This window comes from Antrostomus carolinensis, unplaced genomic scaffold (genome assembly GCF_000700745.2).
Source record: "Antrostomus carolinensis isolate BGI_N321 unplaced genomic scaffold, ASM70074v2 scaffold32807, whole genome shotgun sequence".
Lineage (NCBI taxonomy): Eukaryota > Metazoa > Chordata > Aves > Caprimulgiformes > Caprimulgidae > Antrostomus > Antrostomus carolinensis.
This window is the reverse complement of record NW_010330029.1, coordinates 1-26,958: the sequence shown is the minus strand read 5'-3', so window position 1 is coordinate 26,958 and position 26,958 is coordinate 1. Positions and strand designations below refer to the sequence as shown.

The 26,958-nt window shown below is 36.3% G+C and overlaps 1 protein-coding gene across 1 annotated transcript; it reads left to right on the top strand.

Annotated features, from left to right (window-relative positions):
• On the top strand, window positions 1-26,055 carry LOC104520254 (cyclic nucleotide-gated cation channel beta-3; the record flags this gene model as incomplete). Its single annotated transcript, XM_010172807.2, has 12 exons — window positions 1-149; window positions 3,171-3,316; window positions 4,772-4,957; window positions 6,049-6,261; window positions 8,134-8,180; window positions 10,111-10,197; window positions 11,670-11,734; window positions 15,176-15,298; window positions 22,289-22,430; window positions 24,250-24,409; window positions 24,827-24,924; window positions 25,972-26,055. Coding segments are annotated over exons 1-12 (1,500 nt in total), but the record flags the coding sequence as incomplete, so codon positions are not given.
• Between the last annotated feature and the right edge of the window lie 903 nt (window positions 26,056-26,958).

The window sequence follows — 26,958 nt, the reverse complement described above, 5'->3', positions numbered from 1 at the left end:
ATGGTAAAGTATCTTTCTGTCCAGCTAAGCAGTGTCTTAGTAAGGGAGCAGATTTACCTCCGACTATACAGATCTGCCCCTGTATGGCACAAACTATTCAGCTATGTAACACAGGCTGAAACAAACCAGGAATTGATCGATATCCACAAGTTTGATCATCCCCTGAGAGATGATGATCTTTCATACAGAGAATAAAACCAAAGAGAACACAGTATGAAATCAATAGAGTCTGTAATTATAACTGTGAGGTGAGAACATAATTACTGATTCAAAATGAGGCATTATCTCCTTAACAGACCATGCTAAAAACTTGTCATGTTTTTGTGCTAAAGGTTAGTCAACATGCTAAAGGTTAGTCATACTAACCTTTCTCACAGGCACAAGATCTGAAAGTCTGAGGAGTAGCAAACCAGAACCAGAAAACATTGCAATGTAGTATGATGGACAAATTGAAATGATTAAGTATGTTTTTTTTCAAAGAGAATTAGCTTAGCAGGATGTCTGACCTGGAAAATGTACTCTTGTTCCTGCTAGCTGTCATGTTCTGCTGGAAGCTATGTGCCTATGTATATGAATACATAAAAAATATATTAATAGAGTTAATAAAATCTTACCACATGAAGGAGCACACAAATAACAAAAGAAGCTGTCAAACAAAAAAGAGAGGAGAAAAAAGAGGAAAGCACCTCCACTCTGACAGGGAAATAATCTGAGGCCGGACAGGAGGTGCTGAGCCAGACCCTAATTTCCACAAAGAGAACTGCATGCATCTGCACACCACTGGTTCACGGCAAAGCATCACCTAATGCAAGAGATGGAGTCAAGTTTATTAAAAGTGATTTAGTAAAGTTTGAATGGGCTTCATAAGCCAAGACAATTTAAAGTGCACCTCCACACAAAGCACATGCACAATACACATCTTCAAACTAGCAGTGTTCAACGTGTAGCTTCTTACATATGTATTAATCAGAGAAAATTTACAGTAAGCATTTAATTACTAGAAAACAGTGGAAGAGGAGATAATGTAAACCAAATGAGAAGCAGGGCAAGGAAAATCAATTTCTCATCAACTCTGGGGCAAATAACTTTAAACAAATTCACATAGTTCCTAATCAGTACCAAGTAACGATGTGGTTCCTTTGGGCTACACTGTAATGATAAAGCGCTAAATTTATTATGAGACTTTCACTTTCATTAGAAAAGCTATGAAATAACAAGAAAATCCCACACATCTTATAGTTTATCCCTAGAAAGCAGATAGAAGGGGCCTTTGGTATGACACTTGTGATAAGTGTATTTTACTATAGTATAGCTAATGCCCTGAGCAAATACAGCAACAGCAAAGAGTAATCATTATTTGAAATTCTTTACATAAAAGCCGAGAAACTAATTATGACATGTTAGCTCAAAACAAGAAAGGATTTCATTACAGTGCAGATGGCCTGAGCAAAGGGAATATGTGACACAAAAGGAACTGTGATGAGATTACAAAGTATATCAGAACTGCTTGATTAATCTCCTCTCTGGGGACTTTAAGAAATAGACACTACAGAAGACTTAAATTGGAGGAATGATAAGCACATACTTCCAGACTTCTGCTTCTTCTGCTTTTAACAGCTTATCTCTGTTTTATCCAACGATTTTATTGCTGAAGGATTTTCACATCCTTAAATCATACTTCTTTGGCACCATAATACATGTTGTGTTTCCAGAAAACTGTGCTTCTCAAAAAGCTATACACATCCCACTCTGACACTCTCCTTTTTTAGTTATAGGTCCTTCTGTCAAGAACTTCAAAACAGGTTTAGGTCTTGAGAAGACATTGTGTTTATTCAAAGATCATAGTGTTTTTCATTTCTTCCCTATCCAAAGTGCTGTCATACCACTTTCCCTTGATGCACCTTTGGGAAGGTCTTCTCAAGAATCTGGAAATTTCAGACATGCTTGACTCGTGGTCTGCCTCTTCTTTTGCTGTAACTTCCACATCCCCATGGTAATTGGGACAGAGCTGGAAAGCTGTTAGGATAGAAAGAACAATTCTCTGATGTACTCCCTGTATTGGCCATAGCTGGCAGGGTTTTGGTATACAGGGGTGGCAGTTCTGACCTGTGTGGGAGGAGGCCTTGAGCTACCCTGCACCAGTCACAGCCATTTCCAGCCAGCTCTAACACCACTGTGTTACACCAGCTGAGAAGTATTGAGTCTAGGATACAGAGGAAATGCCATATTCTGTTCTCCATATAGAGAAAGTCCAAATGCACAGCCCAGCTGCCAGCTAGGTGGCACTTGAAAACAGTCTCAGTTTTCATAATCAAAGAGTAGCAAGTAATTGAGGACAAAATTTCAAGAATTAATAAACCCAAAAGAGTAGATCAAGAGTCACTCTCACCTAGATTTTCTAATGGACTGTGCAGCATGTATAGATCCTATTAAAACCATTTGTTTCAGTGCAGAATGTGAGCTTGCAGGTGTTGAAAATCAACAGTCCTCAGGTTTGAAGAAATGCTGTGAGTGCTGAAATATTAGCTCAATGCTACTTTGAGTAATCCTGAGTAAACTCTCAGTAGAAACAGAAGAAACTTAGCAAGAATGCCAGTGTTTTGTTTCCACTTCGTAGAACAGATACATTTTTTTTACCTCGTGTTAGCTAATACCCATAATAAAGTACAGATGAAATCATTTTTCCCAATATTAGGAAGCATAAAGTAAGCATAGTCTTTCCTCCCTCATCTGCACATCAGTCTTAAACTCGGTTATGTCCTGTCATCATTAGGATATTACCACATAATAATGAGCAAATTTTTATGCACAGCTGGGAAGACCGTGTCTTGTATCTTAATGAATACATAGGATAAGCTCTAGGCCTTACAGTAGAACCTGGTGAAAAGCAGCAGAGGGAGATATTAGTGCAGTGGGCTATACAAAGCACAAGGTACCCTGAATTCCTCTGCTTGAAATATCACATAGATTACTTCACATAACCAGCAATATCAGTTGATATAAGCAGAAAGCAAAAGAGGTTAACTTAGGTGTCCTCTAAGTGATGTGAATAAGCACTGTGGCCAATAAAGATCCAGTCTTAATGTCTGACTTCTGCTCAGAAACAGAATTTGTACTGTTTCCTTCCACTGCCTTCCAGTACATTAAGCTTTTTTTCCTTTTGTTTTAAGCAGCGCACAGAAGCCAACACCTTCAGGTTTCCAAACAAACGAGTATGCTGATGCCCAGCTTCAAGAGATTGTCAGACAAATGCGGGAAAGGGCAACAGTCTACAAAGAAAAGCTGAAAGACCCAGTGCTGTCCTCCCCTGAAAGCAGTCCTACAGCTTGTAAGTGACTTTAGAAATAGCTGTGCACTTGTTGAATTTAAAGATGACAATTATTTTGTGAGAACAGAAAATACTGTGATAAAATTTTCAAGTATAGCATGTTTACTCGCTGAAATGGATCCATTTGTGCCCACTGAAGTCAGTTTATCTTTATGAGTCCGCAGTAAGCCAGGTCCCTAGGTACAAATTCACTTTGAACCCCATCACTGAAGAATTTGGGGGAAAAAATCTTGAGCAATGTCTAGAATCATCCCTGTCAAGAAGTTTTATATATTTCAAAATAGCTCCTAGACATGTTCATTCATGGGGATGAATGGGAAACATATGAAGAAACATACATATCTTATGAGCAGATATTAGTCAATCTGAGATTAGATCTGCTGTATAAAAATAAAATTTTAGCCACAGCAGCAATCTTCCGGATACATTGAGGACTATAAGTGCATGCTTTGAATAGAGCAAACTCATCTGAAATTAATTAAACATTTGCTTTTGACAAAATATGAAACATAAAACAAATACCATTTTTTTTACTCTTTAGAGGAATGTTTGACTTTTTTTTCCTTTTCACAAAGATTTGAGTGTGGTGATTCTATAGTCTGACATTTTGTAGAAGCTATTTATTGCTTACGTGTTTTTTAATAAGATGGTAAAATAGTATCTGAAATATTATAAACTATACCAGTTGATAAAGGAATTACTTTTTAAAAAATTATTTCTCTATTCATTTACCACTTTTGTTCTCCTTGTAGCAGATACAACCATTAATTTCCTAAAGTATTATAGATCCAGTTTGCCAGTTTACTGCTAGAACTGTGTATCCTACTCAGAGGTAAAGCCACCAGAATTAATGGAACAACTGTGTGGACAAAATTATCCAGCCCAAAGATGGAAAAACTGTGCTCAAAGGAGTGCCACAACATTTTTGTAAGCCTAGAAACATACAAAACTGTAGGCTTCCCATTAGTTTCACCTGTTGCATCTTGCATATCAGTTCTCAGAAGAGGGGAGAGATCAGCCCATAGCACAGACATCTTTTCTTATCTCCCTCTTAGCTACACGCATTATTTGCAACAGTCATGGAAAAGATAAATGCCTGGTTGCATTAATGAATGCTGAATTATGAATTATCTGATTTATTGTAGTCATTTATGGCATTAATTGTGCACACTGTTCAAGGAAACACAGTAATATGTATATTGCACTCTGTAACATGAAGTATCCTGTTCTTGACAGCAGATGTACATGATTATAGCAGTGGTAATTTTATGCTCCAGTCTGTTTTCTAATGCATTCAGTATTATAATGAATTGTAGCTTTAGTCACTGACAAGTGTTATTAAAAGAGTTTTTAAAATTATGAGGCTGTTGTGCATGTTAAAACAGGGTGTAGTAATTGAGTCATTATTAAAATGTCACTCTTTGTGGCCTTCTATGTGGTTAGCACCATCAAAGAAGAAGCCTCCTCCCTCACCAAAAAAAGAAAAAAAAGAAGAAAAGAAAGAGGAAGCAGAAGCAAAGCCAGAGGAGGACCATTATTGTGATATGCTGTGTTGGAAATTCAAAAAACCTCCACTGAAAAAATACATGGAGTATCTTCAGCTACCAGACAGCATAGACTCATACACAGGTAAATTAAAAGCCTTGCAATAGAATGGTGTAAAGGTACATGGAAGTGGCCTCGTGTTACCAGTTTGCTATTAAGAGGGATGCATAGATCCTTCCCTAAAGGACATTCATTCTGAACAGGGAAAAGACATGTAAAGTGACAATAGTAGCAAAGATATGGAAAGACAAAGCGGTTTCTCAACTGCCACAAAGCTGGTATGCAAACCAATCACAATTAAAATCCAAGTCTTCTACACCAACCATATCCTGGGCTGCATCAAGAGAAGTGTGGCCAGCAAATCAAGGGAGGGGATTCTCTCCCTCTACTCCACTCTTGTGAGACCCCACCTGGAGTACTTCATGCAGTTCTGGGGCCCCCAAAATAAGAACGATATGGACCTACTGGAGCAAGTCCAGAGAAGGGCCATGAGGATGATCAGAGGGCTGGATCACCTCTCCTATGAGGATAGGCTGAGAGAGTTGGGACTGTTCAGCCTGGAGAAGGGAAGGCTCCAGGAAGACCTTATAGTGGCATTCCAGTACCTGAAGGGGCTACAGGAAGGCTGGGGAAGGACTTTTTACAAGGGCAGGTAGTGACAGAACAAGAGTTAATGGCTTTAAACTGGAAGAGGGTAGATTTAGATTAGATATTAGGAAGAAATTCTTCACTGTGAAGGTAGTGAGACACTGGCCCAGGTTGCCCAGAGAAGTTGGGGCTGCTCCTCCCTGGAAGTGTTCAAGGCCAGGTTGGATGAGGCTTTGAGCAACCTGGTCTAGTGGAAGGAGTCCCAGATAGTGGCAGGGGGTTTGGAACTAGCTTATCTTTAGGTCTCTTCCAACCCATACCATTCTATGATTCTGTGATTCTTGATCTACAATTTGTCCCATTCATAGGGTCAAATAATCCTGTCAGTTATTTCATACACCAGCAGTACGCAAAATGTATCAAGTTCCATCTTATGTCACTTTAGCAGCCTGTGACACTTTAAAAGGAGAATGGTAGGTTTTTTTGAGCAGACATGTTTCCAGAGACTGGACTAGAATAAAAGTGTCTGAAAGAATGAGAAAAGATTCTCATTTCATGCTTGTAAATTCAATGTTTGTTTCTTTCAGATCGCCGTTACGTAGCATGGCTCATGATTGTGACAGTTGCCTATAACTGGAATTGCTGGTTTATTCCCCTTCGCTTTGTGTTTCCGTATCAAACACCAAGTAATACAATATACTGGTTTATCATTGACGTCATTTGTGACATCTGCTACCTGTGTGACTTACTGATTTTCCAGCCCCGAGTGCAATTTTTAAAAGGTGGAGATATAATAGTAAGTATTAGAAGTGGGTTTTCCACAGGTAGTATGTGTGTTAAAGTACATAATATTCCCTCTAATCTGACATATTTCTTCCTGCTATGTCAAATCTATGTAACTTTTGTATTTATCAAACTACACGTATATTCTTCTTCACTGATCTTTCAATATCTTATTTTGAAAGAAAGTAACATATCCATTGTCTACATTCTTAAAAAAGAAAATCCATATTTGAAAGTAACAGATGAGAGTAGTCAGAAGAGACATAAAGCTTTCTCACCAGGAGTAAATAGATGCTGCTTCACTGGAATCAGTGAGTTTATGACTATATGCTCATTCATGTATACATGTGTTTTTATGTTTGTGTGAAACTTTCAGCTTTCTATTCACATTGTTCAGGAATTATAGCTGAAGACAGTGCATAGTCTGCTAGGGCAGAACATGAGTGGTTTGTTACAGAATGTGAGATATATTTTTTTTGCCAAAATCAGAGACATTCCCTTTACTTCCAGGATGCTTTGAAAATAATTTTTTTGAGATCTTTTATTTTGGGAGAATATGTATATTCAATTTTGCTTTTTGTTACTATTTCTGTGTTATCTTTTAATAGAAAAATACAAAATAAAACTCTAAGCAAGTGTCTGAGTTCTTTAGGCAAGACAAGGTAAAAGTTTGACCTTAACATATCAAAAGGGCATCTAGAACATTAACTTTTTGTTAAAATCTTCCCTACTTTTGATTCTTGAACTTCTTATAGAAGAAAACCTGCTGTGGAAAAAAAAAAAAATAGTTTAGATAACTTCAGTGTGACACTACTGTGGCCAGCAGACAGAAAATTCAAAATCATATATCCTCAAATGTAATTTGAAACTAGCTTTAGTTCAGTGCTTTTACAGAATATTTTACACATTGTGCATACGTGATATTACCAATACCTTTACAAAGGAATCTCAGATAAAACTGTTCAAATATAGTTTGGATAGATATTAAATGCAGTGCAGTGTAATCTATTTTTCCATGCCAAGCCATTCAGTAATGGGCAATATTGTCTAAATTCCACAGAACTCAAGTTTCATGAACAAGGTTAAGATCCTAACATAGGAAGTTTACCTTTTATTTCCCTTGAAACTGTTTATACAATTAATAGATTTTAGTGCACTAAGAGATCATCTACTGCCTGATCTCCTGCATTTAGTTTAATGCTTAAACTGATAACAGTGAAAGGCTAGCATGGAAACATCCTTAGGATTTAAGACATTTTTTAAAGAGGTCCTGGTATAAATACAGGAAGTTTACATAAATACATTTCTTTAGATAGTTGTGATTACCTGTTCTTATTAAGCTATTAGCATTCCCATGGAGAGCAATATAAAAACAAATAGCTAATCATTACTAATGAATGCAATGTTGATTATTATAATCTTAAATGCTAGCATGTTAATGTTAGCTTTTCATGTTAATGTACAGCACCATCAGAAATGTTCTTTGCATTTTTCTTGGAACCACTGAAGTCAAAAGGAGTTTTTGGCTCCAGAAATGAAGGGGTTTGGGTCAAGCACCAAATGGTACAGAGTTCTTGAGAGGGAAGATTTGTGGGAAAAATGTAACATACTTTGTCAGACTGGCAGCCAGACTTGGAAAAAATCCCAAACCTGATTTTTTTTCAAGTAGGTCTAATAAAATCTAGTCTAATGTAAACTGGTCTAATAAAAATATTACTTCTTCCTACAGATATTTCTCCATTCATACTTTTAGACCACCATGAATATAACTGTCATCATCCCTACTATCAGAAAATTATTATTATTATTATTGTTGAGTAGCAGAGGTTCATTCTTGACATTCTGTTCTTGACTATGCCTTTTTCTCCTTTTGTTATCACTGTAGTCAGACAGAGTGGAAATGAAGAAATTCTACCACAGCTCTATGAAGTTTCGGGTAAGCAGACCCTGTGTTACTGATGTCTTTATGTAAGTTCTAGCTGCAGGATTTCACAGGATTTTTTTCATTCACTGAAAATAACTGTTGGTTTAAGAATGTCACCAGAAAGCATTGGTTTGATGGCATGTCAGTGCTCATCAGCTGAAGATTGCCATCTTCATAAACGGTGTTTAACGCTGTTATAAATATTAGTTCTGAATAAAAATAAAATAATAAAATAGAATTAATAAAATTCTCTCTTTTGATGAATTTGTGCAAGGTCATCCCCGCACACATTGAAAGACAATAGCACAGTTTGCCAGAGATCCATTAAACAAAATAAAAAGTGTTGAAGTTAGATGATAACTCTATTTGTTGAACTCTTATGAAGTACCTTGTAGTACTGAATAGGTCATCACTCACACAAGTAAACAAAAATTCAAACTAAGATTTTTTTATGCTCATTGCACTTTGTAAAAACAAAGTTGCATTTGATTTAGGAAAATTTTTCATTTTGTTCCTAAATGTTGTTTTTGACAAAAGAAGATATGTAGTCTTATAAATTCCGGATACACATACAGCTCTGTGACGCTGAGTCCACATCTCTGACATTTCAGTAATTGTCTCCTCCTTTTCTGTGAATACTTTTGCTCCTGCTTTTTTTCAGAGTTAAATTTGTCTCAGCAACTGTGGTATCACTACTTATATGCTTGAGGTTAAGATATCCAAAAGTGCAGGATATATGCTATACAGACAAGTGAGTAGGACAGAGTCAAACTTACAGCAAGAGAACTAAGTTAAATATGTATGGTTTCATTTTAATTTCACACTTGCAGTATGCTTAGTGCTCTTGATTTCTGCAGAAACTAATGAGAGTTGAGTGTGTTCACCACATGCAAGATATAGATGTAATCTGGGAATTTGTCATATGATTAAGTACTAATCAACAGTTACTATTATTTAAGCACTTCTAACTAAATTTTACCTCCTCTTAGACATGTGTTTAGGACAGGGACAGAGGCTGTAAAAGGCTATATCAAATTTTCAGTTTGATTTGCTTTTTTCACAGAGTTCAGGTATTAGCTGCATCACATTTGCATGAAATAAAAGGTCAGTGCTGCAGGCTAGTTGCTGTCAACATGACTTGCATATCTCAGAGCAAAGGCATTTCTGATTACAGTGAGATGAAGCCTACAGTTCCACATCCCTCTTTTGTTTCCAAATTATATAAGCAACAGAGCAAGGTGTCACAAGTTTGCCACAGCTTTCTTTCTCTCCACAGAATTCTTGGAAAGAATAAAGTAAGCAGACAAGAAGAGTAATCACACAGTTGATGGGACCGCAGGGAGACGTTGAACACTTTAGTGATATGGAAAGAAGCAGCATCCAATTATAACAAAATACAGTATAAATTAAAAAAAAAAAATCTAAAAAACCCCACAAAAATTGAATTTATAATCTTATCATGAATCTGTTGTTTGGAACACATGGCTTCTGCAGGTTACAAGCAAGGAATCTAATTCATCATACTCCCCAGATTGCTTTAGGCAGCCTGGTTTTCAAAACTGTAGGACTTCCAAGAAGCACTTATGGAGTGCCCTCACTACCTACACTCACCAGTCACATGCCTACCATTTTAGTCTTGTCAAAACTATAGTTGAAATAAGAGAAGTTATTAGTAATCAAATATCTGAGATACTGTTAATAATTCCCATGAAACAGATCAAAATCTCAGGCCTGGGGGACTTAAAAGCAAGGCAGAGTAAAGCTGTTGACGTTTTCAAAGAAATAATCTTGCCTGTCAGTAGTTGGGAAGTCATGGGCTTAGCACACTGACTATTCAAATATTACACTCAGTCATGATTCAGTCTAAGAAGGTTTTTGACAGCAAGTAAATGTACTATGACTATTATGAAGTTTAAATTAAGACCTCTCTGCTCTTCAACAGCTCGATGTGATATCAGTATTGCCATTTGAAGTTTTATACATATTCTTTGGATTTAACCCAGCATTAAGAGCAAATAGGATGCTAAAGGTAAGATCTGTGTTAGCAACGGATGATTAACCACACATAAACGTATTTACAACCCAATGGAAATTTGTTTACAATATTTAGGAATATGAAATTTAGAAATTGGAAAATATCTTCAGGATAACCTACAACATTAGTGTCATGGTTTAACCTGAGCTGGTGACTAAACGCCACACAGTCGCTTGCTCACTCCCCACCCTCCACAGGACTGGGGAGAGAATCAGAAGGGTAAAAGTGAGAAAACTCATGAGTTGAGATAAAGACAGTTTAATAGGTAAAGCAAAAGCCGTGCACACAAGCAAAGCAAAACAAGGAATTCATTCACTACTTCCCATGGGCAGGCAGGTGTTCAGCCATCTCCAGGAAAGCAGGGCTCCATCACACATAATCATTCCTTGGGAAGACAAATGCCATCACTCTGAACATTCCCCCCTTCCTTCTTCTTCCCCCAGCTTTAAATGCTGAGCATGATGACATATGGTCTGAAATATCCCTTTGGTCAGTTGGGGTCACTAATTAGTGCCAATATATTTTTCCCTTCTGTTGGTAATGCCAGGTGTTTAAAAGCAAAGGAAGGAATTTTAAGGACAGCATAAACTAGATACAGCATATTTAACAAGCATAAACCCACTTTTGTTATTGAGTCCATCTGGAGTTATGCAATGAAGAGGCTGAGAAGGGGTTAGACAACAACCCTCTCCTTGCGTTTTGTGATACCTAGCAGGCCACTCTGCAGCTAAATACATTCCCCTTCAGACAATCAATATGTTGACAAAAAAAAAAAAAAAAATCCCTTTCATTTAAAGTTGGAGGGAAACACAAGAACTCTGAGAATAAAATGAGGGTGCTCTTCAGTTTCAACAAAACTTCAAAATTTCAAAAATCATAACCAAAATAATATGAAAGAATGAAAAGTTAAATAGTACCTTGTATAAGGCCAACAGACATATACTGTACAAAAACAAAGAAAAAAGCTACATGTGAATATTAAGGGCTATCACTAAAGGTAAACTACAAATAATTAAAAGAAAGAATTCGATACAGCAGTGTTTGTTACTATATGGTATCGTCTAGTAAGTGGTTGTTGATACACATGATCACTTATGGGAGAATTATTGGAATTTCAAAAAGAGAAAAAAGACAATTTTATGCATGTCATTCTCTCTGATAAAGTTGCATAAGCAATTATATATGTTTGATTAAGTAGAAGTCATTCATCTGAAGCAGTCTGACCTAAACAGCAAGGTATTTTCTGTAACCAGATTAATAGGACACTCAACACCCAAAACAACATTTAACTCAATTTTCATCTTTGCTTTGCAGTTCACCTTTTACTTAAATGTTTAAAGAAAGTCAGACTACTGAAAAATCCATTATTTTCATAATGTGTCGATGTGAACTAATGTTGGTACTATTACAAATATACGCATAGCGAAGAATACTGATTGGATTACTTTCATCTGTTTTCCACTCAGCATAACACATTCTTTGAGTTTAATGATCGTTTGGAAGCCATTCTGGACAAAGCATACATCTACAGGTATGTGCTTATTAAACTCTTGCAGCATGCAAAGCTTGGCACAGAATGCATTTAATTTGATTTCATGAGTTGTCAGTGAAGCACTGGATGGAATTTAACACTTTAACTGTTCAATTTAAGATTTTTTAAAATATCTGTCTTTATTGTAATCATTGAAATAAAAATCACATGAAATCTAGCTCAGTTCAGCTGGCCTGGTTCAGGCAATATATTCACCAAACTGAGGCTCCTGCCAAAATTTAATTGATCAGAAGTGTCAGAAAGAAGTTTCTTTAGTGAAAGAGCTAAAAAACAATTTGTTTAGGTTGCTAACAGCTGTGCCAAATCCTCAGTAGCTGTTTATTTGTACTTAATAAGAGTTGTGAGCTTGAGCCTGCGTCAATATTTTTCTTTAAATATGCTCTCACCGTGAACTTGGCATATACAGAAACTTGATCCTCCACGGCATTGACTAAACTTGGAATGAGAAACAATTCAGCATAGATCTCAAATAGTGATTACAACTGCTGTCTGCTGCACTATGTTCTCACCTTCTGCATTGACAGAAAGTATTTTGGATCCAACTCAAGCAGTCCATGGACATGGTTATGGCAAGTTTCATAGGCCTCTCAGCTGTCAGTGATGCTGCTAATACACAATGAACCTATCTACTGTGTCACCATTATTGTCATCTACTGTCAATGTCATCAGCCCTAGTTTATTTTGTGCAATTCCTACACTGACAGACTTTTTTTTCCCTGTCCCGGTTTTGTGGCATGTATTGTTTCTGTGTGCTGTTGCTGCAGAAATAAGAATCTGTTGTTTACCATCTTGTTCTGTTTCAGAGATTATTGCACTTAAATGGTAGACTTGGTATTTATATATTACAAATGAGATATTTTATGATATTTAGAAATTAGTTCTAAAATTAATTATTTTCCATATTATGGCCTTTGCTTGGAGTCATAATTCAATGACTTCTATATCTCCTATAATATTTGCAGTGAGTATTGGGATATACAGATCTTTTTAATATAGATTGGTTTGAATCAAGTAATTAGTTTGTACATAACAATAATGTTGTGTGTATACGGATTTCAAGGAAATGGGAAGAAATTAGCAAATCCATTTTCACCCAAATAAGCAGCTTTGTAATGGATAGAATTTCACACTACATAAAAGTATGGAATATAAAATGGTTGTTTAAAGGGCAAGTTGAGAATGGGATGTGTATATCTTCAAACTAGTCTTACTTTGAAGGATGTGGTATCAATTAGTGTGTCAAAAAACAGGGAAAGTGCTCATTTAGAAAGGCTAAGACACACAGAGCAAGATCTCACTGGTCCTGTAAAATGTATGAAGTAGCTGGAAAGACAGAGACAGCTACTCTGCAAGTCTGTTCTGCCTCATTAAAGTTTTGTAGCATGGTATTGGTTGAGTGCCACAACTGTGTGTTGCTGCTTGTGTCTTTCCTTCCTGGTCACAGGCCTACTTACACTTTCCAATATTAAATCACTTGCAGAATGTAAATTGCAGAATATAAATATTACAAAGTGAGTCCATTTTCTACCTCATACTTTTAAGAGGACAGAAAGCTGATATGTGTGAAATAGAGCAGTCTTCACAACTAAAATGCTCTGAAGATGTGCAGAAAAACAACAGTAGAGCACATGGGCTTTAATATTGCTCAGCACATATAGGGTTAACAGTACTGACACTCTGTTATCTATAGGCTTTCCCATCAGTGCATTGCTAAGGTTTGTGGTAGAAAATAATGCCTTTATACCGTGCTACCAAAATGTTATACTTTGTATTTGCAAAAAGACCTATTAAATACATAATGCCATTCCCTGACAGGATGCTTTAAAACATACTTCAGGAAACTGAGTAACAGTTTTTGAGGTGCTCATTGTTAAAAACATTTATACGTCAAAGATATTTTAATTGGTTTACCAGAAGGCATTAGGGTAAGGAAATAAAAAAGCCAAATGGAGAAGAGAGGTAGTTATACAGAAGAAGAAGAAAGATGGGAGCTAAAAAGTATTAAAAAGACACGCTATTTGTGCAAACTACTACATTTTATTTGAATGTAGCGAAATCAGTTTGACCTGAGACCCTGGTATGGTCATCATTTGAGTGATAAGGCACTAATTAACTGGATCATGTCAAACTAAACTCCTACTCAGCAAGTTTATGTGTCTGGTGGGATTCTCTTCTCAAACTCATTAGTTCAAGTTTGTAGGAATAGAGCTAGCAAAAGTTACTACATCTTATCTACCTATTGTGGTATGGTGGACATGTGCCTAGAGAAATATATTGTAACAAAGGCTTCCAGAACCTTTGCTCAGACCTCTGGAGTCCACTTACATGGATCCAAACTTGTGCACAAGACCCAGCATGGTCAATATTGCAATATTATTAGATCACATCAGCTATCTGCTGTTCTCAATAGCTTCCAACCCTAAAGAGAGCAATCCTGGAAGCACACCAACATTTAAACAGAGAAGTGGCATTAATTTCTCAACATCCTAAAGAAGAAGAGTACATGTAGGTAGATTACTCAATGGCACGGAGAGGCAAAGGAGGGCATGCAATGATACCTGAAGAACCAGCAAAAGAGTGCATAATATAGAAGCAACCACAGAGATACTATCTCCCATTAACTTAATTTATAGACCTAACTTAGATCTTATTAAATTTTCATAAAACCACTGCATTGAATTCTAGCTGTAGCAGATAGACTCATTATGTACCATCCTCCTTGTGTTTAGGCAAGTGCTATACTTTTCCTGCTTATTTATCTCTTGCCTGTATGAACACTTGAACCGAGAGCAACATCCAGGAGATTTTTCTTTTGATCCCCATGTACTGAACAGAGAATATACAATGAGATCATTAGTGTATTAAACAGAACATTGCTTCATGCTTTAGTTCATTGGTGTTCTTCAAAGAACTGGCCATAAGCATAAGAACTGGGATTAGGAATTATATAACTTCTGCTGCAGCCACTAAATCATACTATTTAACAGATCTACTGTAGGTTTCCTAGCACAGCTCCTGTAAAGCAGTTCATTTCTGACCTCAGACATTTCTTGGCTTTGGTTCACATATTTAGAGCCTATCTTGAATGGAGTTTGGCAAACACATTAATTTGTACTCTCTAGCCTTATTAATATAGCTTCAAATTTCTGTAAACATTCATAGCCAGTTAAAGAAGTCCTCAGGGAACCATAATTTTAAAATTACCCTACGTCAAATATTCTAGGAAAGATATTTATTTGACCTTGGGCAAATGTGAGAGGCAGGTAACTGCCAGCTATTTTTTTGACAGTATCAATACAAGTGGGCAACTACTTAGTGGTTGCTTAACATAAACGTTGTTGATCCAAAAAAGTAATGGATTCCATATTAAAAGGAAGGAAAAATGTAAGTTGTTTTACGGGAATCTTTTTACTTTTATAGGGTCATTAGAACAACTGGATACTTGCTGTTTATCCTGCACATTAATGCATGCCTGTATTATTGGGCTTCAGAATATGAAGGACTTGGCAGCACTAGATGGGTGTACAATGGCAAAGGAAACATGTAAGTCCTTTTCTCTTGGAAGAGATTTTTGTTGATTTTGCTCCTTCCTGCATCCCCCTCCTTTTCCCATACCTTTGCTTGCAGGGTACACCCTTACTTTACAAGTGCTTGGGTAGCAAACTTTTAGCACCGTGACTGCTGATTAGCAGCTCTCATCACTAACACATATTTCCAGGGCAGGTGCAGTGAATCAGTTTATCACTTTCAGCTTTTATAGGTTTATAAGTCAGTGCTAAGCACTAACTTAATTAAACATTTAGAAAGCAACAAGGGTCATAAATTAAACTTACTGATAGCGTACACACATGGGAACTGTTAGAAGGATTGCATAACAATCCCTCAAAGGAATCAGAGACATGGATCTTTTTTCTGACACACAACATTGTGTCATTAAAATACAACATTTTAGTCCCTCTAAACACCATGCTGATTGCTCTGAAAAAATCCCACCCACTTTCTCTGATCTTTTGATAAGGTCATGCTTAAACATGTGGTGGAGTGTCTCCAGTGGGAAGGACTGGATATTGGCACACTTTTCCACAGACTCCTTGTGACAGCACTAAGCTGGGTGCCAAGTAAGGGACGTTCATTAAGATGATGGAAAGGAAGCAAGAGAAAATTGCAAAGGCATAATATATTTTGTATGTAGTTATATAATCTATAGGTTCAGCTATATGAATATTCATTTCTTTCAAGGGCCATAATACATTTAAAGCCACAAAATCTCAACCTTTTCATTAATGACATTTTTTCAAAACCATATATAATATACTACTGCTGTCATAAATCACCCTTTAAACAACTTTTCACCTTTCTCTTGAAGACATGCTCCTCTTGCTTGTAATTCTGTCAGACTTCACGAGTTTGGTGTGAAGTCACTATCTTGAAGGGTAAGAAAATAGCCTTTAAGATTAAAACACACTTAGTGTAAAGCAGCATTGATTTTTTATAATTAGGGCACTTTTTCAAGAAAATGACATGGCTGAAGTTTCCACACACCACTAAAATACACAGCTTGAGTACTGCAGTCAGACATGTGCAAGCAGGGTCATGGACCTCAGTCGGACCACTTACGTGAGCGAAGTTATATACAGGTTTATTTGCAGGATCAAGGCTTCCAGAAATCTGACAAGAAAAATGCAGAACTAATTTCCATTATAGCTATTTTTGTTAATACTCACCACATAATTAAAAAATAAGGTTACTAAGACCAAGCAACCTGAAAACTCTGCAAGTAGGTCATGTACTCAGTCTTCATGTTTTTAATGCTTCCTCAGAACAGCCTAGAGAATGGGCAAGAAAGTCTTCTTGTTTCTCACAGACAAGAATATTTTTACATTTCACGCAGGGAAACAATTGGTAGAAATTATTTGCTATCTTGATTGCAGACAATGCAGTTGTGCCGAGAGGCACTGGTCAGGTTTTTTAATGTTTGGGATACCTTTTCCATGGGGAGGAAAAAAAAAAACGTCTCAAATGACGTGACACTAAAATCACATGGGATTTAGGGAATATTTTTTTATCAACAATAATAATAAAGTGATAATTCAAGGTCTGTATTAAACCAAGATGCTGAAATAAAGTGTATACTAGAATATATCCACGTAAGCCTCATTAAGCCATTAATCTACCTCATCTTAACATTGGTGAATGTATGACTTTAATCTTTTGCCTGTATCTAACTCATGCTGGATTACGTGGTCCCATGGACATGGAACCCCAAAGAGTATCCCATGTTGAACTGCATTTCATAAAGTGTAGCTTGGTATCCCACTAACAGCAAAGGAGCTCTGTATGGGATAGTCATCACCTTAGAGAATCAGGCATGACACGTTATTCGATTGTCGAATATTTAGGGATTTTTGTCAGAGAGGAATTGTATGAACATTAGTTATTACTGGAGATGCAACGTGAATTTAAACATATCAGACAAATACTTCTATGTATACTCATTTCTTTGGAAAGCATGAATTAAGAACAATCCAGGAAAAATCTGTCAGATAAAGTGACCAGAACTGCAGTATGTATTATGGCACAGTAGTGCAGATGTAGTTTCATTTCACATAGCAGTCAGAGTTGCCCATATTTGAAACAAAATATGCCATTGGTCTCATGTAGAATGGGAATGTGTTCAGAAAGAAGATAAGACAAACATGGCTTCTTAGCTAATTAAAAAAAAAAAAATACAGTAAGCAGTTTGACAAATAAATCAAAATTCTAGTGGTTTCAGATTACACTAACCCAAAGCAAATGATCTGGCACTGATTTGGTGGCGTGAATGTTTTATGTAGATTCCCTGCTGTGTCCATAAAATTTTGTTAGTTATGGCCAAAACAAGTTCTTAAAAATGTCAGCACTCCTAGGATCATTTTTTTTCCTTTCCAGGCTAAAAAGAATACACAGACAACCATTTCCCTTATCAGTTTGATTATATATATATATATATATGTTCCTGAGCAGATATACTAACTGGTGAACTTCAATTTGTAGCTAACAGCTGTACACAGCACTGAAACCACAAGCAAATTTATCAAAGTGTCTCTTTTTACAAATTTCTGCTGGCTGTATTCTTTTCCAGCTAAGTCCAGACTTTAAAGTGTTAGTGCCAGTCCAAGAATATTTGAGGTCAATTGCATGTCAGCCTTCAATTAAACCCTTTGACCTGAGGTGCGAAAGGCAGACAACTTTAACCCCTGCAACACAATCAAATTAACCATACAAGATGTTCCCAACATTAAAACTACATTCCTGAACTTGATATAAATAGGCAGACAGACCTCAGTGTCTCCTGATGCAGAAGGGTACTACCCCTGATGCAACACCATAGAGTATGCAGGATATTGAAAAGGTCTCTTAATTATAGCTAAGTGAATAATTTGAAATGTATGTGTTTATTTACAATCTAATTTAACTACCTAAGTAAGAGATCACTCTCCTTAATTCCTCAGGAAAATGGACAAATCTAGAAAGGTATTCAAGGCAGGAATGTAATGTTGTTCATAGTTTTCAAATGGAAGTATTTGTCACTTTCATCACTGTCCAGAAGGGAAACTAAAACCAGGGAGCTGAAATTCTCACACAAACCTCCCCAGGTCAGCATTAAATTTAGGCAGAACAAATAATTTCACTTTGCTTATGGTATATTTCTTCTACTGTTTGCAGGTTATCCACAAGCAGCCTGCAAAATTATCCAGCATATTAATTAATCAATACATCATCTATTTGCATCCTGATTATGTTTCTCTGTAGCTTTCTGCCTTCGTGCTTTGGGCACAGATTTAGCGGATATCTGGAAGTCCAAGAAAATGGTCACTGTGTGTGTCTAGAACTCTACTTCTTCAGTATGCATTGCCCAGTGTGCAGTAAGACTGGCATATCTTAAAAGGTGTCTCATGGGTATCAGATATACATTCTGCTTGCAGTGGTGTGACGTGCCATGCTTGCTATACAGAGGCAGTTTTGTTCCTCCAGACGATCTGTGAATGTACAGCCCAACTCATAAGTATGTCAGACCTGACACTTTCAGACCTGCTACTTGCAGCCCTACTTTTTAGATAAAAGCTTTGTAATTTACACCATTCTGTCTGAGATCATCACACACACAGCCACCAGATGAACAAGTTACTCAAGATAAAGAGGCCCCAAGAAGGAGGTCTTTAGACTACCAGTCCATAAAGGCCATGTCTTTGGTTGTCATCTGAGAGGAGTCGAACATGATAGCCCTGAAATAATGCTTCTCTGAGCTGAAACAAATGTGTGAATAGCACTTTAAAATCTGATAGCCACATGCACAAAGATTTGATTTACCTGTATTAACCAAAACCATGTAAGAAGTTTAGCGCATTCCAAAACGGACTTCTATGAAAAAGATATTTCTATTGGCATAATATTACAAGGTATCTTATTTGCAGTGTTTCTGATTGTTTTCATACCTAGGACTTATTTTAGGGGAAAATCTAGTAGTTTGATTGCCTGAAGGATAAACATGCTCTCTATGCTGCACAGAGGGAAAATGTCTTTCTTGTCTCATGTTGTTTGCTTCAAGAGTAATTTTATAGCAGGCTAGCAAGACATTTGGTGATCAATTATGGTTTCCAGACAGTAGCTAGTAGGAAGCAGACCTGCTAATACTGTTGAAATAGGAGTCAGTTTTTTCTGGCTGTCCTTAAACAAAATTTACAATCTCATTTCTCCCCTTCTTAGAGAAAAGGCTGTTTTATATTTCAACTGTGTAACTTTAATTTCAGATTAAAATAAAAACAATAAAATGCATAAATAGAAATAATATAAAACCTGTGCCTAAGAGATAGTGAATATCACATAACTTTGCCAGTAGAAAGTTCCTTTTGAAGTAAAATTACAGAAGAATATACTGTATTAACTACATCTTCAGAAAGGGGTGGGCAGATCTGAAAAAAATCCCTCACATTTTGGATATACAACACTGCAAAGAAGAACGTGATCCCTAAATTCCTTTGCTGCATTTATTTTCTTTAGACATTCCCAGAACGAAGATCATATTGTCTGTCATGGTGGACTTAGCAAGCCTGGCATCCAAGGCCATTGGGAGTGAGGGAGTTGGTTAATTACTTTTGTTTCCTATAGTAACTAGCACAGAAGTAATGCTTATTTCTTTACTTTTATATTCATAAATTGTACGTGTTTCAAGCACTAGACCGTTCTCAAATATGGCAAATAAATATGATATTAATATGCTTTATATGATAATTCCCCTCAGACAAGATAGAGACATCATTTTATGCTTAAATCTGCAATTCTTCCAAAACAGATCTGAGGCTTTTTCTTACTATTTATTTATGCTACAGAAGTCTAAGAGAAAGCTGCCACTTATGCATACTTTGCTGGAAGCGTGCATACGTGATGATTTATTTTGAACCTAAGTGAAAATATTACAGTGGTGTAATCCCACCGTTCATTCAGCACCCCTAAGAAGGAAAAATTATGTAATGGCAGGTATGCAATGAATTTTTTTATTTAAGGACTCTGAGTGAAAACAGCCATTTCTGTCTCTTAAAACCTAAAACTAGAAATCCATGATAAAAGCGATCATTGTTACTGCATTTCATTAATCTGCAACCAAGAAAATAGTGACTTCATAATGAAAAGCAAAAATAGGTTGCTTGGTAAAGCCTGACATTTTAGGTGAAAGGCTTGGAAACACTTTTGAATGATTTAAATAAAACCCTCATTGGAACTGGTTGTTATTGTGAGTTTATTTTCTCATATTTGCACAAAACTGACCCTCCAATTGTAACATTACATGGAACATTTATTAACAGGAGTGGAATTCATATCTTAATAAAAGAGGAGTTTAAAAGTGGAGGCCACCAAATTAAAATGTAGACCTGAGGTCTGCAAGCAGTTCAGGTGACCTCGGATTCAGGGTAGGCATGAGAAGATGCATGTGAGACTACCTATTTCAAAAAAAACATCTCCAAAAGTATTTCTTCTGTTGGCTTTTTTTTAAATTACTATTTCAAATTGGATAAAATTCAACAAATAGAAGGAATCTTTATTGCTTCAGAAGCAATAGTCATAAATGAAATAACAGACGATCTCATTGTACAATTAAGGAAAATGAAGCTGAAGTCTGAATGTACAGAGACATAGGAAGTCAAATTTGAATTAATAGGAGGTTTTTAAAAGTATTCTTAAACCAATTACTTGTTAGCTCAGAAAAGAAGGAAATAATAGCACATTCATGACAATGATTTGAATTAATTAATCCCCACTGCACAGTTTGCATTACTAGTGGTGCCATGTTCTAGGATAAAATTTAAAACAGAATATTGGAGATGCCAAGGCACTTTATACATATATTTTTAAAAGAGAGTTAGTATGGCTATCCTCACCAAAAAAAAAAAAATAAAAAAAAAAAAAAAAAAAAAAATTGTCCACGTCCTTTGTTGTTCTCATAAAATTGTTTTACTATATTAATAGAAATACACTGCTTGAATGCAACGGGGTCTGCCATACAGGGCTGTACAAAGAGTGCTGTGCAAACAGAACAAAAAAGTCTTTGGCAAAAGAGCTTACACTTCAGGTATGAGAAGTGACAGACAGAAGACAGGTACTGTGAGGGAGTCAATATAAGCCATATGTTGAAGCAGAGTCTGAGTGACTGAACATTGCACACTGCTATATTTGGTTTTTAGATCAAGAGTTCTGAAAGGAGTCTTGAAGGGTGTTAACAAGGTGGTTTTGCAGCCATTGATGAACTACTTTTCCCAAGCATGAGGGAAAGTAGTGAAGAAGGCAAGAAAGCATTTGTTAAGGCATCAGAAGGGGTAGTGGAGGTCAGCCACTAGGGGAAGCTAAAGCAGGAGTCAGCCTTTCAGTGTTGAGTAAGTGAAGTGGTTTGGAGAAGCTGGATTAACACACAGTGTGTGGAAATGTGTAACTTCTAATTGACATAACCCAGGAGGCAGAGCCAATGAAGAGTGTTCAAAAGCAGAGTGGGAGGAAGATCAACGTGGTTAAAGGGGCAGGAAAATAAATGGACACAAGAACACTGCATTTGCTGCGCCCACCGTAAGGCTTCACACTGGTGTCATCAAGTGAAGCCAAGGAAGAGACCTTCAGATGTGTGTGCATCTAGTATGCTACAGATAAACTCTGTAAAGTCTCTATCACTTTTACACTGCTTTTAACACCACGGCATCTTCACTGGTACCGTTCTAACACTGTGATATCTATCCTGGCATTTTGTTACAGAAGTCTTCTGTAATGCTGCATAGAGTTACTGGAGAACAGTAAGTAACCGCTGCATTTCCCATATATTCTTATTTTGCTCTCAGTGAGAACATTCAGCTAAATATGATTTGTAAAATCATAACCCTTTAGAAAACATGTGAAATGTCTTTTGAACTGAAAAACATCACTCAAAGGCCCATCTCAGGTAGGTATATGCTTGACTTAAACCACACAAATACCTGCAGTCAATAACAAAAATGCTGTCTGTATCCACAGGTATCTGAGGTGTTACTACTGGGCAGTTCGGTCTTTAATCACCATCGGTGGCCTTCCAGAACCACAAACTCTGTTTGAGATAATTTTTCAACTGCTGAATTTTTTCTTGGGTGTCTTTGTCTTCTCCAGCTTAATTGGTCAGGTACATAAAAGAAATCAGTAACTAAATAAGCTTAAATTACTGTAATGTACTGATAATATATTTGATTTAAAGCCAAGACTCTGCAGGACACAGATGATTCTTGTAACTATGTATAATTTCTTTTTTCTTCCTCACAGCCAAGGGGACAGTTTCTTGATATTCACATTATGCTATTAAATCTGATATAAAAATTATAATTGCAGGCATGATATTAATATGTACAAATTATTGAATAAGTCACACTTGACACTACTGCCAATAGAATACTATTAATGAAGATCCCATTATTTTTGTCAAACTAGAATTCTGCTCTCTTACATAAATTACAATATATTTGTTAGCCTGAAAATTAACTGTTTTCTATTTCTCCTGGTTCTCATTTGGTGGGAGGAAAAAAGAAAAAAAGTCCATAATACAGCAAATCAGTTATATTTCCAAATGAATTTAACTGAAATATTTCTGGCTTGTAACTATTAAATTTGAGCTTTAGATCGATAGGTTTTAAGATACCTTGCTTACAGAAAAACAAATGCCATGGTTCCTGTGTGAGACTGTGTCTTATCAGATTCCTATACAAATCATTCCAGACCTTCTGATTTGCACATGCTTGTTATTGGAAGAAATATTATGAAAAAATAAAGTTTAAAACTGAAATTTAATTTTAATTTTGAATATAGGATTTGAAAAGTTCGATCAAACAGTGAAAAACTGCATATGTCTCTTGCCATTTATAAGTGCAAGAAGATATAACGATCATTAAATAAACTCTTGCATATAGGATTTAAAATTCATCCATAAACAAGTATTACCAAAAACAAAACAAAGGAGTTCATATAAAATATTTCTTCTGTAAAACTACTAAATTCAAGTATATTAGATTACACTCCAGAGTATGCATATTTATATTTTTTTCCTAAATTGATATAACTGTCAATGAAAGCACCGTTCCTCGAGAAGATTCTGCAGATTAGTTTTTGCAACCAGTATAGTCACTTGCAGACTCAATCCTTAACACACAAAGAGCTTCAATGCAGTTTTTTATAATTCCTGTTTAAAAAGAGCTCTTACAATTACTGAGTTATTCCTGGTTTAGCACACTTGCCTGAAAATTGCTATTCCTACTGCAATCAAATGTATCTCTGTAATAAAAAGTACAGTTCAGCCCACTGGCACAGTAATCCTTGGCCACTGCAATACGAAGCCATTCTACTAAAAACCACGTCTGTATAGCTATGCTTTTGAAGAAGGAACATCTATGAACATTAACTCATCTGCTTTCTAAAAACTAAATTATATTTGCATTGGAATGTTAAATACGTTCCTGCACTAAAATTTCAAGGTCACCTTTCAGCTCAAAGTGCATTTTTAGGACTGATCTAGATTCCCTTAACTATTTAAACAGTGGCAGGATCTTAATTCTATTGGTGCTAGCTGATGCTATTAGAGAAATTTAGCCTAGTTTGCTTCACTTCTGACTTGCAATGCACACCAAATGCAGAGTGGCTTTATTATGGATTTTTAAGAAAGTATTATCTATATTTTTCATCCCTGTCTGGAAATATAAGACAGAAGAATAAGCTAAAACCCATAAATCATTCCTTTAAAATAATAAATAAAGACTTTTCAACACAATTAGATTAAATCCGTAATGTTTCTAAAAAAGTGGATGAAGTGCCTATTCAAAACATGCAGCTGAATGTAAAATTAATCAGTGAATTTGCAGACAAATGTTTTATTCTTGTTATATGTTGTTGACAAGATATGCAAATCAAGACTATTTTTTGCTGAAACATTTAGTAACAAGAACTGATGTTTGCAGATGAGAGATGTAATTGGAGCAGCTACAGCAGGACAGAACTACTACCGTTCCTGTATGGACAACACTGTCTCCTATATGAATACTTATTCTATTCCCAAAGTGGTCCAAAATCGTGTTCGAACCTGGTATGAGTACACATGGGACTCTCAGGGAATGTTGGGTAAGGTTTTCCAATTCCAGTTACATAGCAACTCCAAGGCAGAGCAGTTGTATAGATGCCGATATAGGGTGAAATTTACATTTCTCCTTTTCTGAGTTGCATGAGAGAAGTGAGAGGAGTGTATTCAATTTATTCTAGAATAGAAAAAAACTCCAAAGCAATATGACACTTACTACTTCATAAATTCTAGTAATTTATATAATATTCTGGTTATAACTTCAGGCAAGATACGTAACTTAAATGACAATATCTTAGTAAAAGCATATTAGCAGTTTCCTAATTTGAACTCATAAATGCTAGAATAGCTCCATTAAGTTATTTTTCTGTACAATGCTCATTTTTATGGACATTCTTTAATTCTTCCTTATATTTTCTAACTAAAAGATTTTTGTTTTGTTTTGTTTTTTCTTTTTACAGATGAATCAGAATTACTGGAGCAGATGCCAGTCAGAATGCAGTTGGCCATTGCAATTGATGTGAACTTTGCCATTGTCAATAAAGTTGACTTATTCAAAGCAAGTAGTTTTAGAGGAGAATGCAAACTGTGTGGTATTCCTGAGACAGAAACCTTGTGTTGTGCATCTTGTAACACTTTAGAACATGTTTGTTAATATGCAAGGCAAAATAGGTCTAAGAAATATTTCAATTAATGGACACATGTTAGGACAAAGCCAAGTGCCTGCCTTTGAATTTTTGTGTCAAAGCAGAGATTAGAAAAAACTAAAAAATGAGATTAAGGCACAGTCCTGTTATAGTGACATATTAAAGCTGATGTTATGGTCAGACTGTAAGTGATTTCAGAGTATAACTAGTCTCAAGAGTCAGACATAGAAGAATGTAATTTTTAGTACAGCCCACCTTGCTGTATGCCACCTAGAACTGCCTGAGAGATCACTAAAGCTATGTGTTCTAGCAACATATCTTTGATGTAGCGAATTATATTTTTAGTAACTCTTCGTGCAAAAGAGCTTTCTCTTTGTTATCAAGATAATTTTCCACCACATTTTAAATGTGGTACTTAAGATTGGATGTTTGACAACAAAACCAAGGAGACAGTGCATTTTCAAAAGTAGTCTCAACGTACAGTAAACTTAAAATTGATTTGTTTGTTAGGATAATTGAAAAAAAAAAATCATGATATGTCTGTATAAACATTCTGTAGTTGCACATTTTCTGTCACATTTGCTAAAGACATGTGATTCAATACCAACATGATCTGGTTTTTTTCCCCCTTGATCATTAAAAAAAAAATCCTGGAAGAGACCCATAAAGCTGTGAACACAGCACTAGCTGAACTTCCACAGTAAATTTAGATATGTAGAAGCTTCCTTTGTAAAAAATGAAGAAATGTTAAATGCAAATTGAACTTAATAAGTACCTGAAATGACAATTCTTTCAGTCTTTTCTCTGCTCTAAAAGCTGATCTTTATGACATTTTGAATTTGCAATCCACTTATGAAGCCCCGGATCATTCATGTGTTGTTGTGTTTTGCTGCCCAGTGTAAGCACTAATAATCACTTGTGTTACTGAATTAATAGAGCAATCAATTCTATTTTAACAGGGTTGTGATACTCAGATGATATATGACATGCTGCTAAGATTGAAATCCATTGTGTATTTACCTGGTGACTTTGTCTGCAAAAAGGTGAGTGTTGTTGTCTCTTTCAAATAATACTTATAGTCTGTATTTTAGAAAAAGAGTTCAGACATCAGTCAGCAGTACCCTTTAAATAAAATTAATGCTGAGTGAATTAGATAGCACAAAAGTAATTAAGGTACTCTGTGGAATAATAACAAATATGCTCTCAAGTTTCAACCCAGAACAAGACAATATGGATTTTATTACTTATATTATCAAGCATAAAATTATAGCAATATGGGAAAGTACTTAATATGACTTATCTAATGATACATAATTAAGTTTTAGTATTTAAAATTAAGCAAGCTTAATTTTATAAATATATATACATATAAACCTACCTTACAGATCTCTGCATGTGCTCCATTTGTGTACTCAGAAACTGTACGTGAATTATCCAAGAATCTAAAAAATACACCGCATCCCATACCGCTCCTTGCAGCAGGATCTGATCTTGTTCTGCCTTCACTCACAGCTTTGAGCCATCTCCAGACTTCCAGCTGAACGGTGTCACACTGTCCCTTAGCGAAGCCGACTACCTTCTCTTAGTATTTTGACTCAAACACGGCCTTACAGTGGCACAGGTAGATCAGTTTCTGACCGGGGTGAGGTACCAGCACTGTTACTGTTCTGGCAATTGACCCACAGCTCATACCACACCCAGAAGTGACCATCAGAACCCCTGAACTTGTCTTTAGCAGTTCTAGCCCAGCATGAAGCCACTGAGGCAAAGGGCTCCGGAGCAGGGGATCGTGCCGGGGGACCTTTCCTGAAGCAGCAAAACTGCAGCTCAATCAGCCGAGGCCAAAGCGCTGGCACAGAGGGTGCCATAGCCCCCCATTCCCAGAGCTCCAGCGAGAGGGACAACTGGCATGGCATGGCCATTGCCGAGGCCACTGTGACCACAGC